The 15,827-nt window shown below is 34.6% G+C and overlaps 1 protein-coding gene across 1 annotated transcript; it reads left to right on the top strand.

The window, feature by feature from the left end:
- The first annotated feature begins 4,005 nt into the window (after positions 1–4,005).
- LOC112518995 (sphingoid long-chain bases kinase 1) lies at positions 4,006–15,471 on the top strand. Its single transcript, XM_025126849.1, has 9 exons — positions 4,006–4,277; positions 6,495–6,976; positions 7,091–7,456; positions 8,474–8,567; positions 8,663–8,700; positions 10,197–10,343; positions 11,578–11,677; positions 13,100–14,037; positions 14,990–15,471. The coding sequence occupies exons 2-9, from the start codon at positions 6,557–6,559 to the stop codon at positions 15,149–15,151; spliced, it is 2,265 nt and encodes a 754-aa protein (XP_024982617.1). The 5' UTR covers positions 4,006–4,277; positions 6,495–6,556; the 3' UTR covers positions 15,152–15,471.
- Positions 15,472–15,827: the final 356 nt, after the last annotated feature.

The following is a 15,827-nucleotide window of genomic DNA, read 5'->3' as shown; positions in this document are numbered from 1 at the left end:
TATATATATATATATATATATATATATATATATATATATATATATAACATTTGATTTAACACACATATTGTTACGAATAATTTTGACAAGACAAGTTTTCGTTAAATTTTCACATGGAGTTGAATTTTTTTTTGATTAACCTAGATATCCAACCTGTTATGCGAGCCGACTAATCCAAGACGACCACTTGCTTTGCAGATAGCCCGGAATCACCGCATTTGAACCTCCGTGGCCACAAGGGGGTTTTTATTCCTCCTTGGATTTGAACCCGAGACTTCCTGGTACTTTTGATCTTTGGAGCTAAGTTCAAACCAATCAGGCACCACCTTTGTGGTTGGAGTTGAAAATTTTAAAATGAAAAAAAAAAATATCTAGTAAAGTAGGGCACTATGTTAGATATATACATACATTTCTTCTAGAGACGGACCTATGAAGGCCCAACGCTGTTCCGTTTACCCCGTTCAACTGATTTTCACAAATAGAATTGTTTTTAGGGTATAAAAGATGCATATGCCAAAAAAAATTAAGGGTACTTAAGGATCTTAAAAAACATAAAGTGCATCAACCAAAAAAGTCCATCAAAAACCGAAATCAACCAGAAACAATTCTTTCATTATCAACAAAAAGAAACCCTCGAAACAATGGAATTTGTCTAAAAACACCTCGGACGACTTATATACACCTTTTTATCCATCTTAAAAATGCATATGCTTGCAGATTTCCTAAACTTCTAACAGTATTTTTTCTATTCAGAAGTAAAAAAGAATTATTAAAGTTTATAAAGTTTAATGGTACTTTAAAAAAAAGCTGCATCCATTAAGCTATCCATCCAATTTGATTATGGGGTAAAAGGGTGAATAGAAAAATGAGTTTATAATGATGAAATAATTGGACGAATGAGGCAGTTGACACCAAAGCCAACTCATAATTGCGATTTAACTAAACAAACATTGGTACCAACCAGAGGTTGGGTTGGAACCTACTTATTAACACAAAACTCACCTTTTTTATAATTATTCTATGCATATATATATATATATATATATACTTGGGATCAAATGAGACCAAAGGTTTTTTGTGAGACTCGTAAGACCAATTTATGTTTATTGATCAACTTTATAAGCTAATGATCTAATGGTCTAAAGTTGCATGGTGACAATTTTATGATTATTGAGAAGTCTTATGGCGTTTATAAATGTTCAGATTGTATATCTAATCCAAGGGTTGAGAATTAGTCTTACGGGTCTCATGAAAAACTTTTGGTCTCAATCCCAAGTCTATATATATATATATTCTTATTCTTATTCTTATTCTTACAGTTTGTAAGTTTAAAAAAGCATGTTAATAATACGAAATTAAGTTGGTTGACATTTACGGGTAAAAAATGAACCAGATGTTTCGTGTATAGATTCATAATAATAGGGCTTGGTTTTGAATTTTTTTATTTTTTGAATCGAGTCAAGTGAACATTTTATGTTAAAGGGTTTGTTTGTTAGTGGCTTAATGAGTATAATAAGACTCACAGCTTATTCGGTTAGCTATATATGATTATTTGTAAGTGGCTTAATGATATAAAAAGATGGCTTATTTAGTAAGCTTTTAGGGGGAACTTTAATAGATTGTCAAAAAATCCAAAACATGTCTCTTTGAATTAAAAAAACGTGTTCATTTCATCTATGAAAAACCCGTCACAAACAACAAAAATTGTCATTTTATACAGACAAATTAATGCACGTATACATGGCTTGTATTGAATTTCTTGTGTATTATTCACGAAAAAAGAGATATGGTATGTTAGGGTTTTAATCTTATACATTGTGATGTTAACAGCATCTTAAGCTTTTAAAATACGGTGATATTGACACATAGTGTCTTTAAGGCTAGGTCTTATTCGTCTTTTATGATTTCAGTCTTTTTCTATGTCTAGGTTTGTATTTATGGTTTTACTGTTAATTATTAATTTATGACAGTCATTTTCATAATATTTATAACAAATTCTGGAACCCTGATTCTCTTGTTTTAATCTTAAGTTAAAATGGTGTTTTAATTTTTATAAAGGTATATTAGGTTATGATTTTATGGTATTTGATTTTATCTAATGTCATCTCCTTTAAAACCATTGATAATATTATTATTTTAATAAATTATGTTTTTGGATAATAACATATATATATATATATATATATATATATATATACTGTCTTATAAAGCATTTGGTTAAAATTCTTAAAAACTCTTAGACTTTTAAATTTTTTTTAAAGACAACCTCTATTGCTAATGGTACAACCTGTTAAAGCCAACTATAAACTTGTTCATCCCTATCCGATTTCATCAAATACATGATAAACATCTCATTTTAAATATAAAAAATCTAAAATATAATTAAGATAATCATTAAGTTCTAACATAATACTTAATTATTTTTATAAAATGTTATATTATTAAACCAAAAATAAATTATTTCATTATTAAACTTAAATTATAAAAAAAAAAAAAATTAAAGAAATTACATAAAAAATGAAAACTTTTAAATAGTTGGTTTGATATTAAAATTGATATAATTTTTTTCAAATTTATATTTTATTCAAAAATAAAATCATTAATGTTTTCTTTAAAACGCATAAAATCGTATTATAATATCGACAGAGACAAAGAATAAAATAAAACATTAAAATCGAGACGTGTCTCGCTGCATTGCGCGAGTACTCTTCTAATATATATATATATATATATATATATATGAATGATTGAAAACTATATATTGAAATATGTGTATCAAAAAACGTATTTATGTTGGAATTTATGTCACAGTTATAGTTAAAATCCACTGTAAAATTAAAGTTGAAGAAAAAGTCGATTACGTATCTTAATTACATATGTATTTTCATACCAACGTCATATTCACATTTTGTCCAATGACGTCGATTACGTCTTTTATCCTACATATTCATCGTATCATTTATTCATGTTTTATAAAAAAAAATAATTACTTTTTAAATGCTTATACTCTTATTTTTCACACGTAATACTTTTTTTAATTGGTGTTAAAATAAATTATACATTAAGTATAACTTATTAAAACTTCATGTTTAAACTCATGTAACTAATTACGGATAAACATAACCACAAGGGTGGTGACTGATTGATTTGAGCTTGGCTCCAAATGTCAAAAGTACTAGGAGGTCCTAGGTTCAAATCCGAAGAGGAATAAAAATCCACTTGTGACTACGGAGGTTCAAATGCGGTGACTTCGGGCTATCTGCAAAGCAGGTGGTCGTCCTGGAATTAGTCGGCTCGCATAGTGGGTTGGATATCCAGGTTAATTAAAAAAACTATGGATAAATATAATCAAATAGAAGATAAACATCTCATTTTAAAATATAACAAATCTAAAATATAATTAGAATAATTATCGAGTTCTAACAAAATAATTAATTATTATCTTTATAAGAAAATTATATTATTAAACCAAATATAAATTACTTTGTTATAAAACCTAAATTAAATTATAATAAAAAAATTGAATTAAAAAATTACACAAAAAATAGAAATTTTAAATAGTTAACTTGATACTAATATCGGTATATTTTTGTCAAATTTATATTTTATTTAAAAATAAAAACATTATCGTCTTTTCAAAATCACATAAGACCATAATATAACATCGATTGCGATAAAGAAAAAAATAAATATTAAAATCAAGATGTATCTTACTGTATTGTGCGAATACCCTTCTATTAATTATTAATACAGCTCTTAGTTTTTCTTGTATATAGATTTAATCATATGATAACTTTATAAATTGTGATAATTATAAGAACTTTTATTTTAAGATATTATTTTATATGATTTTTTATTTTTCAAGACTAACATTTAATAAATTGATGAACATATATTTGTTTCATATGTATCCCGTTAATTAATATATAAAATATAAAATTAAAGATTTGCTTTACGACAGTGGTAACAAAAAGACATAACGGAAATAAAAAATAATTTGGGTGGAAATTGTTTCTGGATCATGATACAGTCGATCCTCTTCTTCTCCAAAACAATCCATCGTCTTCCCACTCCGACTCAAACGTCGTTTACCTACCGCCGCCGTGTTCGTTGACAATCGCCGCCCCTCACCGACAAATACAAACCATACTATTTGATTTCTTCACACATATGTATATATATCTACTTTTATAAAACTATCTGCTTCGATTCGCTGCCAGTCACTTTAATTCTGTCTCGGCACCTCTCTGACGATCAGGTGGCGATCGTATCATTTGGTACTTCCTCGCTCCTTTTTCTTTTGTTTCGATGCTTTTGTTTTACTTGATCTGCTTGCCTGTGGAATTATTTGTATATTGCCGTGTAATTTATGTCTGAATCTTTGTTTTGTTTCTAATGTAATTACTATTTTTGGTGTTCATGTTCAATCCATCAAAAACTTAGAGCGTTTATCCTAGCTGCTTCGTATATGTTCGTTGGCAATTTGTTTATACGTTAAAATTTTGGACGCCTTATGCTTTGTTCATGGTTGTATTGGAAACCCGATGTTGCAAAATTTATGGACTCTTGATTCAACCGATAGTTCTATTTTCTATGTCTGAGTCATATGCCTGAGTGTAGTTACTGGTGTTGGATAAGAATAAAACACTCATTACAGAAGGTTGTTGCGATTGTGCGATTGTCGGATACCCATAAATCTGAATGCTCCTCATTTGATTGATGCCGCCACGTGACTGTTCATTGGGAGTTTACCCTTCACCTTACTGGTATCTTTAACAATTAGGATTGTGCGCAGAGGGGACATGTATAAGGTACTAGAACAACATGAATTTCCAGAAGAAACTGGGAGTTATGCAAGTGTATGCTCACAAAGTGTGACCTTACATTCTCCATCTTTGCATAGTTGAGCACTTACACAAGGCAGAGAAATCATATTAACATGACTTTTACGTGGTGGATTCAAACATCTACAGACTGTTGACTCGCATTCATGCTGATCTAGCAAGCAGCGCTAGACACTGGTACTGCATACTGGTGGTGGTGATTTGTTGATCTCTGGCTTCAGAAGTTGATATCACTTTGGAACAGTTCGCTTGTTGAACATCAAATACTGGGTTGCGATACACCAGAATTGGAGCAGTTGATAACCATGACATTAACAAGCCCTGCGAATAAGGCATGCATCTAGCTAGTCCCATGGTAATCTGTGCATACATTTGGGTATATGGATGTGTGATCAGATGGAGGACAAGTGTTCTTATAAAAACAAAATATTGACCTATGACTATGGACATAAAAACTTTTGGCAAACTTTGTCTCTGGTCGATCTGTCTAGTTTGGTTGTTGTCAGTTAATGGACTTTCCAGCTCATTCATTGGCCACTAAGTGGATATAGGTACATTTTCCCTGTCACAGAAATTCCAATGTTTATTAGCCAATAGGAAGTTTTATGGAAATTCTTTTAATGTTCAATGTAGAGATCAAATAGTCGATAAGGATGATGTCAGATAGCTTCAGTGAGTTCTATTTGTTGATGTACATTCTAATGACATAACTTTGCTTTTGGTGAGAATTGTGAGATCATGGCCAAACAAGATATTGTTTAGGCTGTTATTTTTGTTATCTAATTTTTAACTTGATAGTTGTATTTTGGCTTTTATTATTAATGATGGAGGGATTTAGGCTAGTTTTGGTCAATTTACGTATTGTTGGTTATTAAAGGCACTTTAGTCTTTTGTCTATTTTGTTGTTTCCTGTGTCTAAGTAGGGTTTTTCTTTTATAAAGAGATGACATGCCCAGGATTGAATGTCATGATATTAAGTGAATAACTGAAAGCGTTTTCTATTTGATTTTGTGAAACAATCAACTCTAGGTTAGATGCCTTAGGGAATCTTGGCCTCTTGGGTGTGATACTCATAAGATTCTATGTATTTTAGGTGTGACACTTAGAATCCCTAGTTCCTTTTTACTTGCCCCATCAAAAATTGCAGAGTTTGACTAAATACATAGTTGAAGGACAATGTTTGACTATAACCCATTTTTCTTGAATACCTTCTATTGATGACAAAACACAGGAGATTTTGTGGATTCCAATCCATTGTTAATTCTGTGTCAGGGTGACAATGGGAAAATAAGTAATTTTGCATGAATATGTTTATCACTTTACCTAAAGGAAATGTTGTGTCTTCCAACAGAACTTCAAAGTGAGTTATTGTGGTTTTTATTGGACCCAAGTAGCAACCGTTATTTCTTAAAGCTTATCTTTTGGTTTCTAGCTGTGCATATGCTATGGCATACTCCTTATGAATTCCTATTGATGGATCATATAAATTAATATTCGACAGGTTTCTTGGTTTATAAACTATATGATGTGCTTCTGGTTCTTTGGGACATTGTTGTTTCTTGACTTTGTATATGGTGACTATGAGTAACATGCATACTGATCTATTGTGCCGGCACTTATAGTGGACTTTGGCTATTCATTTTTTTACAGCTAAGGCGAAATTTCGATTGCCACTGTCCTTTGTGTTCCGTTCTTTTCCCACTATAAACGGCATGCAGAACAGTGGCAGTCTTCCCAAGAACAATTCTTTAAGATTGACGCCTCAACAGTCACTCCGTCGCCTTAACTTTTGCTCTCAAATAGCAACTGGTCAGCAGACCTCTCCAGTTGTGTTTCCGGAAAAACGTACCAAGGGAAAGGTTTCAAGGCGAAATGACGGCAACATCAGCAGTGATGATTCCAAGAAAGCAAAGAGGGAGGAGCACAAGATTGATATTGGAGACGAGCAATCTGATTTGCTGGGATATGAAGTCATATCCGGGAAGCTTGTTTTAGATAAGAGAAAGACCATCAAAGCTACTGATGCACAAAATTCAACGGAAACTGCACATCTAGATACTGTTGATGCTAAACTAACAAGCAGGGCATTGGTTTGGGGTTCTCATGTTTTGAATCTTGATGATGTGATTTCAGTATGTCTTGTCTTGAATTTTTTCTTCACTCCACTTTTTTTCCCTATATTGGTGGCTGTTTTGCTTTTCCATATGGAACTTGCTAGTTAATTTCACAACTCACGACTTCTGCAGGTGTCTTACAACTATGGTCTGCGACATTTTATAGTACATTCATACCCTGTAAAAAAGCCCTCATACAGCCTTTCTTGCTTCTTGAAATCTGGCAGAAGTAGGAAGGATTTTTGCTTCTTGGCTTCTACTCCAGATGAAGCTTTTCAATGGGTTACTGGGTTTGCAGATCAACACTGTTTTGTGAATTGTTCTCCTCATCCTTTGGTCTCTTCCAAGAAGCAGGATTCTGAGATATTGGCTACTGATTTTTCTTATACACATATTAAAAGTAAAAGTCCACCTCGGATGCTCGTCATCTTAAATCCACGGTCCGGACGTGGTCGCTCCAGCAAAGTTTTCCATAATTTGGTTGAACCAATATTTAAGGTATTTTATAACCTTTGATCTTTTGAAACATCATGTTAAATATCTGTTCTAGTTAATTGACATTCAGACTTGACTGTCTACGTCCAATGTTATTGGTGATACTTGTGCTTTGCAAAGATGAAGGTTGGACATTGGATAATGATATAAAAAGCATAATTTCTGTATATATTTTCTTTTTTGAATTTGTCTTACCTTTGTAAGCATCTCAATATATTTGTCTCTGTTTATGAACTCAACCTAGATTCAAGTTATTTCTCAAATCCTTGAATAACAAGTTGAGAAGGTTCAGATTTGGATAGCATGAATCATGCTGGTCGAATCACCATCTTAAGTAGAAGCTTAAGATGTGAAATGGAGGTGGTAATACTAAACAAAATGCAGTTCACACTAATTAACCAGTTAGACAGAGGGATCAAGTCAAGTAATATCACCTCCGGTCCATTTCTTTGGCTTTGAAATTGGCTCCGAAGGAAAAAGAGCAACATATGATAACTAATTGTCCAGTCTTCACGCTTGTAATCCGTTTATTCCTTGAGTTCGTTTCTTTTAAAAGCATAAGCTTGCTAGATAGTGGACCCAACAATAATCTCAAGCTTCTGTACTTCCTTCATGTGTGAGCCAGCTCGAGCATGGAGGCTCATGTAGGTTTGTTTGTATGCCTTCTGGACCTTTTTCTTTTGCAGGTTTAATATTCGTGGACAAAAGCCCAACAATAGTATCGGCTAACATGCCCCTTCGACATAGCACTTGATTTACTTTTCTACACAAGAATTTATGGTTCTCGCCTATGTTCTTAAGCACCAATATTCATGTAGGTGCGGTTTATATGCCTTCTGGACCCTTGGGTTTGCAGGTTCAATACGTTTTGCTCGACCTTTCTTAAGCTTCTAGCAGTTTTTCTGCTTCTACGGACTATGCATTGTACTTGACAAGTTTTTTGACTAATCGTCAAGCGATGTAGTCTGTTTAGAGATCAGCTTTATTCATGAGGGTAATATTTTTCTCTATATCCAACAGCTTGCAGGGTTTAAGCTGGAGGTAGTCAAGACAACTTCTGCTGGCCATGCTAGAAATCTAGCTTACAGTGTTGATTTTAGCACATGTCCTGATGGTAGGCATTCTGTATCTTTTCCTTTTGTATTTTGGTTTAGGCTTTGGATAATAATTTGTCAATTAAGCCATTTGAATTTTTGTACCTTATACCAGGAATCATATGTGTTGGAGGCGATGGAATTGTCAACGAGGTTGGTGTTTAATTTTTGACTTGGTCATATTTGGCCACCGTAATTTAAATACGAGTAATGAACACTTCAACCTATCTCTTAGCACTTGTCAAGGCCCTTGCGACACAACCCATTCATGCTAACTGAACCTCATGGTTTGTCATCATACCCACAAGGTGGCAACAATTATCACCCCCTGCTACGTGAAAGTTTAGTAATTATTTGTATAGGTTGCATAGTGCCCTACAGGACTATCTATCTTTTAATAAATTAGAAGAGTAACTAATACCATCTCCATTTTGGAAAGGAGTCCGCTGATGTTGGAACTTCAAACTTAGTATGGACATACATCTTTTGGCTTTCTTTGTTCCAACACAGGGGAAAACACACCCAAAGGGATGAAACATTTTGGTGTTTGCAAATTGACGCCTCCTTGGTAATTTACTGGACAATATACATGTTTTACCTTTGAATTCATGATCTCTAGGTTATAACGAACAAGTCCAACCACCACTGAACATGTTTTATTATCATAACACATGGTTATAGTTTAAATAGTAATTATTTATTAATCTACAACTGGAACAATTTTTGTTTATTTTTGTAGTTGAAGAATAACTCTTCGATCCTCAATAGTCAAACTTGGATTTTTTTTCCAGATGATTGAAATATATAGGAGGAAGCAGTGCCCAAGTACAATAATAATTTATTCCCTAATATGAATAGGTTCTATATGAAGAGCATCCAGGATCTCCAAAGATTATGTTACAGAATGTGGCTATGACTTTGTTGTCCAGTGTCTACCAAAAATGAAAGATGATTACAGCAGGCTTGAATAAACAGCTATTGTTTGTTACACAACAAAAAAATATAATTTATGTAAGTGACACAGGATAGATGACTTAGGTTTCTTTGTAGAGTGAACTTTTTAATGGATTCAAGAAGGTCTTCAAACATTATAGAATATGTTTAGGTAACTATTTCTATACTTCTCGAAATTAGAGATGTATCTCTGAGCTGAACTCATATCCCCGAAATTAGAGATGTATTTCGAAATCTAAAGTCATATTTAGAATGCCAATTTGAACTTCCTGAACAATAAATGTGATTATTATCAATGTTTTTTTCTCGTGAGTTATAAGAGCTGCATTTGTACATAGTAAAAGAAGTGTAACAAGTTGATTTTTAGTTTGTTAATATTGAATTACTCCCTAGGGAAATACGTCTCTTGATTTTAAATGGAGAAGTATATAGTTTCTTTTTAGCTTTGATTATCATAATCATCAAGTTTCAAAAACAGTGCTTGCTCTGTTTTAAATTGTTCTAGTATTACACACCGTCACTGGATGTATGAGATATGAAAAGCGTAGTTGATACCAGTGCAAGTATTCAACATACAGTACTATAAATGTTGAACAAGATGTGTCGGTATTGATTTTGTATATGCATATGTTCTAATTTGGTGACGCACGTCTTCTTACTGATAGTTCATTTATATGATGTTATTCATTGTGCAGGTTTTGAATGGTCTTCTTTGCAGAGACAACCAGAAAGAAGCAATTTCAATTCCTATTGGTATCATACCTGCTGGCTCTGACAATTCTTTAGTCTGGACTGTTCTCGGAGTTAAGGATCCAGTTTCTGCTGCACTAGCTATAGTAAAGGTAATCTATGATATTAATCTGACCTGAAAGATTGAGGTCGAATATGTTTTTTCTTGCCTCCGATAACTGCTAATGGCAAACAGATGAAAATTATTCAAATACTCAAATTATTTAAAGTTTACACACTTCACATGACACAAGCAGGCATTGAACAACCGAAATCAAGTAGTGGCCCTCCAGTATGCATAAATAACATCAAATGAACATAACTTGGTGGAACAAAATCCCTAAAAATCAGGAGAGAAGTGACTCATGACTACTTAGAAATGATGCAAAATAAGCTCCAGGTAGACATAAGCCATTAGAGTGAACTTCTAGCAGGTCCTTCATCTCAGTCTTGCAGGATTTCAGCTGCAGGATTCTTTAGGGATACTATAGTTGCAGGACAGCTATCTCCATAGGTTTCATTGCAACAAACTCATATCTGATGGCATTGTAGCTGTGTTACAACCTAAGGCTTGCTGATGCTGGCGTTGACCTTGAGATGATTGCTTGTTGTTCGTGGATCTTGGTTTGTTGATATATGTTCTCCCCTTGTATGAAATGGTTCTTTGGCCATGGCCTGAGGGTAACTTCATATCCATGTATACCTTGCTAAATGCCTTCCCCTGGTAAAGGGATTCTTGTAAAAGTGGTGTATCTCCTAAGTTAAAATTCCTCGGAGAACATAGTATGCTTTCATCCAGTCAAACGCCTTTTTCCCATGACCTAAGAAGTTTTTTTCATGGATGTAAATGGTTCTCCAAGAGATGTAAAAGATTCCAGCCCACCCAGAAGTAGTGTATTTAGGAGAATTCGGTTATTCTTTGCCTTTTGTATTTTTTATTTTTCTTACTGAAATAGAAACATTCTTAAAAGAATATCTTGTTTATTGTTAGTTTATAGTAATGCAGCTTTCCATTCCCGAAACATAAAAACTTGACAACAAAGTAAGAGAAGATATAAAGAGAACTTGTTGGATAGTATTTATTTGGCTAGGGGTCGCCTCTCTGTTTGATTTTGGGTTACCTAGTTCCATAATTTCCTCTGATTTTATTTTTGGTCTACCCCAACTAGTTTGGTGTAAAAGGCTTCTTATGTGCTCTAGAAAATTCACTGTAGTAATGGAGAAAATGATGTAGATGTTTGGTTAACTAGAAGCTCATGACACTGAAGATTGAAAGGATGCTAACGCATGTGATACAATGAAAATACCTCGTGTTTAAGCTAATATGTTCATCCTTCTATTTTCCAGGGAGGTCTAACTGCTACGGATGTATTTGCTGTTGAATGGATTCAGACAGGTGTAATTCATTTTGGAACGACTGTTTCATACTTTGGGTTTGTTAGTGATGGTAAGTCCTGATGCTTTCTAACAATTGGATTTTAGATTATTTTATTGTTGTTTATGGAGACATAGAATTACATTTCATTTGCTTGCAATAGGAGGTGCTAGCCTTGACCCATACCTTCATATGTATCATGTTGTTGGTGATACACGAACTCCAAGACTTGCTTTTCTTCCTCTTCAAACGAAATAATAAAATGTACTATAGCATTCTTGTTGCTTGGTTCATTGTTTTGGGGTATTGATGACAATGCACTGTAAAACGTGATATGACTATTGAGCTAAATTTGGATGATTTAGTCAGCCATGTGTGAATTATGCATCAAGTTCCAACTCGCAAGTATCCTTGCTGCAGTGGTCCAGGTTAATGCAATTAGGAATTTAGGATTACTGGTCAAACGGACATGATTTGTTTGTATGATATTATAGACATGCATATATTATGCTGAATTCTGGATTTCCACATCCTTCACCATCTAATTTCAGTTTTTCGGTATGGTCCAAACCATAGACTTACCTGTTGTAATTATTTGTCCCAGTAGCTACAGCCAGTACCACCTTCCCAGGATTTTTGAATCCTGAAAACCTTTTTACAAAGATGAAAGATGTTGCAATTATTCTCCAACCGTTGTCATCCCCTATCCCCAATATTGATGTTATTTGGCAATTATTCTCCTGTGTGGTCCAAACCTTGACTTACCTGTTGTAATTTTGTATTCATCCCTTATCCCCAATATTGATGTTATTTGGCAATTATTCTCCAACCGTTGTCATCCCTAACCCCAATCTATCCGTATCTACTTGATAGTTAATATATGGTAGGCCAACATACTAAAAGAACTAAAATGCCCTTGTATCTCTCATTGAAGCATGGCTAAACAATTTTGTTCAAGGGCACATTTAAACTACGTAATGCATGTAGATAAGTAAATTGTGTTCCACTCCTACAGTGTCTCTTGAGCTCTGAGTTCCAAACGTACTCTTGTCTATGTTACCATTAATTTTTGCACCATAAGTACTAAAGTAAAACCCTTGAAAGAGTTTTGGGATCATTGGCGGAATTCTTTTCTTTTTCATTTTTTTGGGGGGAGGGGTTTGGGGGGTTGAAGATGATTATATCTAATGTTTAACAGTCTCACCCATTTGGAGTTTGTTTTTTATGGGAAGGTAATCTTCCAAGCTTTCCTCTTTTTCTCTACTTTCCTTTTTGCCTTTTTATTTCTTCATATCCCCTATTCTTTTCTGAGTCTTTCTGTTCTTCATTTAGATGCTTTCACTACCTATTCGTGTATATCAAGAAAACGTTGTATGACTATTCTACACAGCACCATCATTAAGATCATATCGGTTTGGTCTGCTGAAACCATTAAAATGTAGTTCAGGCACTAGTTTGGCATGTTGATAACTATAATATTCATCTTTGTCACAGTGTTGGAACTTTCTGATAGATACCAGAAACGCTTTGGTCCGCTACGTTATTTTGTTGCTGGTGTCCTCAAGTTCTTATGCTTACCAAAATACAGCTATGAACTGGAATATCTTCCAGCATCCAAAGAAAAAGGTGATCTAGAAAGAAAAGCCTTGGCTGACAAAGATGTAGTTGATATGTCAGACTTATACACAGATGTCATGAGGAGATCAAATACCGATGGCATTCCTAGAGCCTCTAGTTTGTCTAGTATCGACTCTATAATGACCCCAGGCCGATCTGCAGCAGAGATGGATACAACCTGTAGTAGCACCGAGCCATCAGATTATGTACGAGCCATAGATCCCAAATCAAAACGCCTTTCAAGTGGACGAACCAATATGCCATCAGAACCAGAAGTCATCCATCCTCAGCTACCACTTTCATCGACTCCAAACTGGCCAAGAACGCGATCCAAATCAAGGGCAGATAAAGGATGGAGTGGAGTGACTGCATCACAGGATCCTACTAGATCTTCTTGGGGAAACTTAGGAGCAAACGACAAAGAGGATATATCATCAACGATGTCTGATCCGGGTCCGATTTGGGATGCAGAACCAAAGTGGGATACGGAACCTAATTGGGACATGGAAAATCCAATTCAATTGCCAGGCCCACCAGATGATGTTGGAAGCGGAGAAAGGAACGAAACCGGGGTTATACTGGAAGAAAATTGGGTTGTTAAGAAAGGCAAATTTCTTGGTATTCTGGTCTGCAACCATTCGTGTAAAACTGTTCAAAGTTTGAGTTCTCAGGTGGTGGCACCAAAAGCAGAGCATGATGATAACACTTTGGATTTATTGTTGGTTCATGGAAGCGGAAGACTAAGGCTGTTGAGGTTCTTCTTGCTTCTGCAGATGGGAAGACACCTTTCTCTTCCTTATGTTGAATATGTGAAGGTATATATATCACTGGCTGAAGATTTTAAATATCAAACTCTAGTTGTTGTATAGATATTATATTACCAGAGGGTCATTGACCCGGCGGTACTCGGGTTACTGGTAGAGCCCAGCCTTCCAGGAGGTCAAGGGTTCAAACCTCACCAAAGGTGAGTAGTTTTTTGCCCGAGTATCTGCAGTATATAAATACTATATACTTTTAAAAATTAGATATTATATTTAATCGATATTAGCTAATGAACAAGAACTGTGCAACCATATGAGCTTGGTACGCAAGTTCACCTAGCGTTCCCTTGGATCAAGGGCTACTTTTCCATCAGCTATCTCGTTCTCGTTAGGGAATTACCGAGATGGAAGCAGCTCCCTCGGAAGTAAGTTTAAAGTTTCCCTGCTGGGAGTTGTCTAAGAAACTTGGACTAACCGTCAAATGCATTCAACTCTTTCTATCATCCCCTTTACTTTTCTCATCAAGTTTCGGAAACAGCCGCTCTACTTTTGGGGGTAGAGGACAGGTCTGCATACATCCCACCTCCGAGTGGGACATACCGGGTTCGTTGGTTTGGTATTAAATCTCTGCTACTAATTACTAGGGTATATACATTGTGGGACAGAGCCTGACCCTTGATATGCATGTTTTCAATTTCTTTGGTTTCACAAGTTTATGTTGTGATGATTACAATCCTAGAGGCATGTTCAAACGAAAACCCTAAATATTTTGAGCACCCAAAAATCAACTATTTATGATAAATATCGTGATGGATATTCATGATATTTATCATGAATAATGAAATGTAAGATGAATAGTTTAGGGTTATTCATTATGAATGATTCATGAAATAGTTGGTCTCAAGTTCTTAAAATATTTATGGTTCTCATTTGAACGTTCCCCTGCCATATCCTAATCCCCTAGATCGAATATAACATGTGAATCAACAACGTTTCAAATTTTCAGGTTAAGTCGGTGAAACTGAAACCAGGAAAAAGCACACACAACGGGTGTGGAATCGATGGGGAACTTTTTCGAATCTCTGGGCAAGTCGTCTCTTCTTTACTTCCAGATCAATGCAGGCTGATTGGCCGGCCGCCAAGCAGCAACACGAAAGGACCATCATAGAAGCCGATCACCTTCTTGAAGGTTCCGTTCGATGGCATCACCGTCATCTCACTGTTACATATCCGAGGTCACTGTATAATTTGATCCTTCTTCCGGCTTGATTGCTTGCTTTTTTTTTCTTTCTAGTATTTCCTTCCCTTTCCTATATATATACACACACTTTGTATCTATTGGTGCCTAGAGTGCAAGCTTTTTATGGATGGGACACAATATTTTGGAGTTGATTTGAATTGGTTGATGTGTATTGTAAAGCATTTTGTAGATTGTTTCCACTTGTTAACTGCTACTTTTAAAGATCAGTGGAGGTGTGTTTTTGACTATTGTTTAAAATGCAAAGAGTAAATTACTTTTTTCGTCCATCTGGTTTGTTGAACGTTACTATTTTCGTCCCTATACTTTTGAAATTATGATTTTCGTCGCTATGGTTTACAATTTATAGTTATTTTCGTTCTTGTGATTTACAGTTTTGCTGTTTTAGTCTGGTTTTCAATTTATTGTTGTTTTTGTCTCTACTTCTTAAAGGTAGAAGTTAGATTTCGGGACGAAATAGTAACGAGTTGCAAACTACATAGATGAAAACCATAATTTCAAAACGATAGGGATGAAAGTTTCAATTTTTAAAAACTATAGGGACGAAAAATATGGTTCACTCGAAACAAAAGTTAGGTAAGTAATT

The sequence above is a fragment of the Cynara cardunculus genome (genome assembly GCF_001531365.2).
Source record: "Cynara cardunculus var. scolymus isolate 2C chromosome LG 10, CcrdV1, whole genome shotgun sequence".
Taxonomy (NCBI): domain Eukaryota; kingdom Viridiplantae; phylum Streptophyta; class Magnoliopsida; order Asterales; family Asteraceae; genus Cynara; species Cynara cardunculus.
This window is presented reverse-complemented; position numbering and strand designations above follow the sequence as displayed.

What these genes read in the sequence shown, in the direction of transcription:
- LOC112518995 (XM_025126849.1), top strand. Translation starts at nt 6,557, where the DNA reads ATGCAGAACAGTGGCAGTCTTCCCAAGAACAATTCTTTAAGATTGACG. An exon ending in TGGTTGAACCAATATTTAAG is followed by an intron (nt 7,457 to 8,473) that starts GTATTTTATAAC and finishes TATATCCAACAG; the next exon opens with CTTGCAGGGTTTAAGCTGGA. An exon ending in CTTTGGGTTTGTTAGTGATG is followed by an intron (nt 11,678 to 13,099) that starts GTAAGTCCTGAT and finishes TCTTTGTCACAG; the next exon opens with TGTTGGAACTTTCTGATAGA.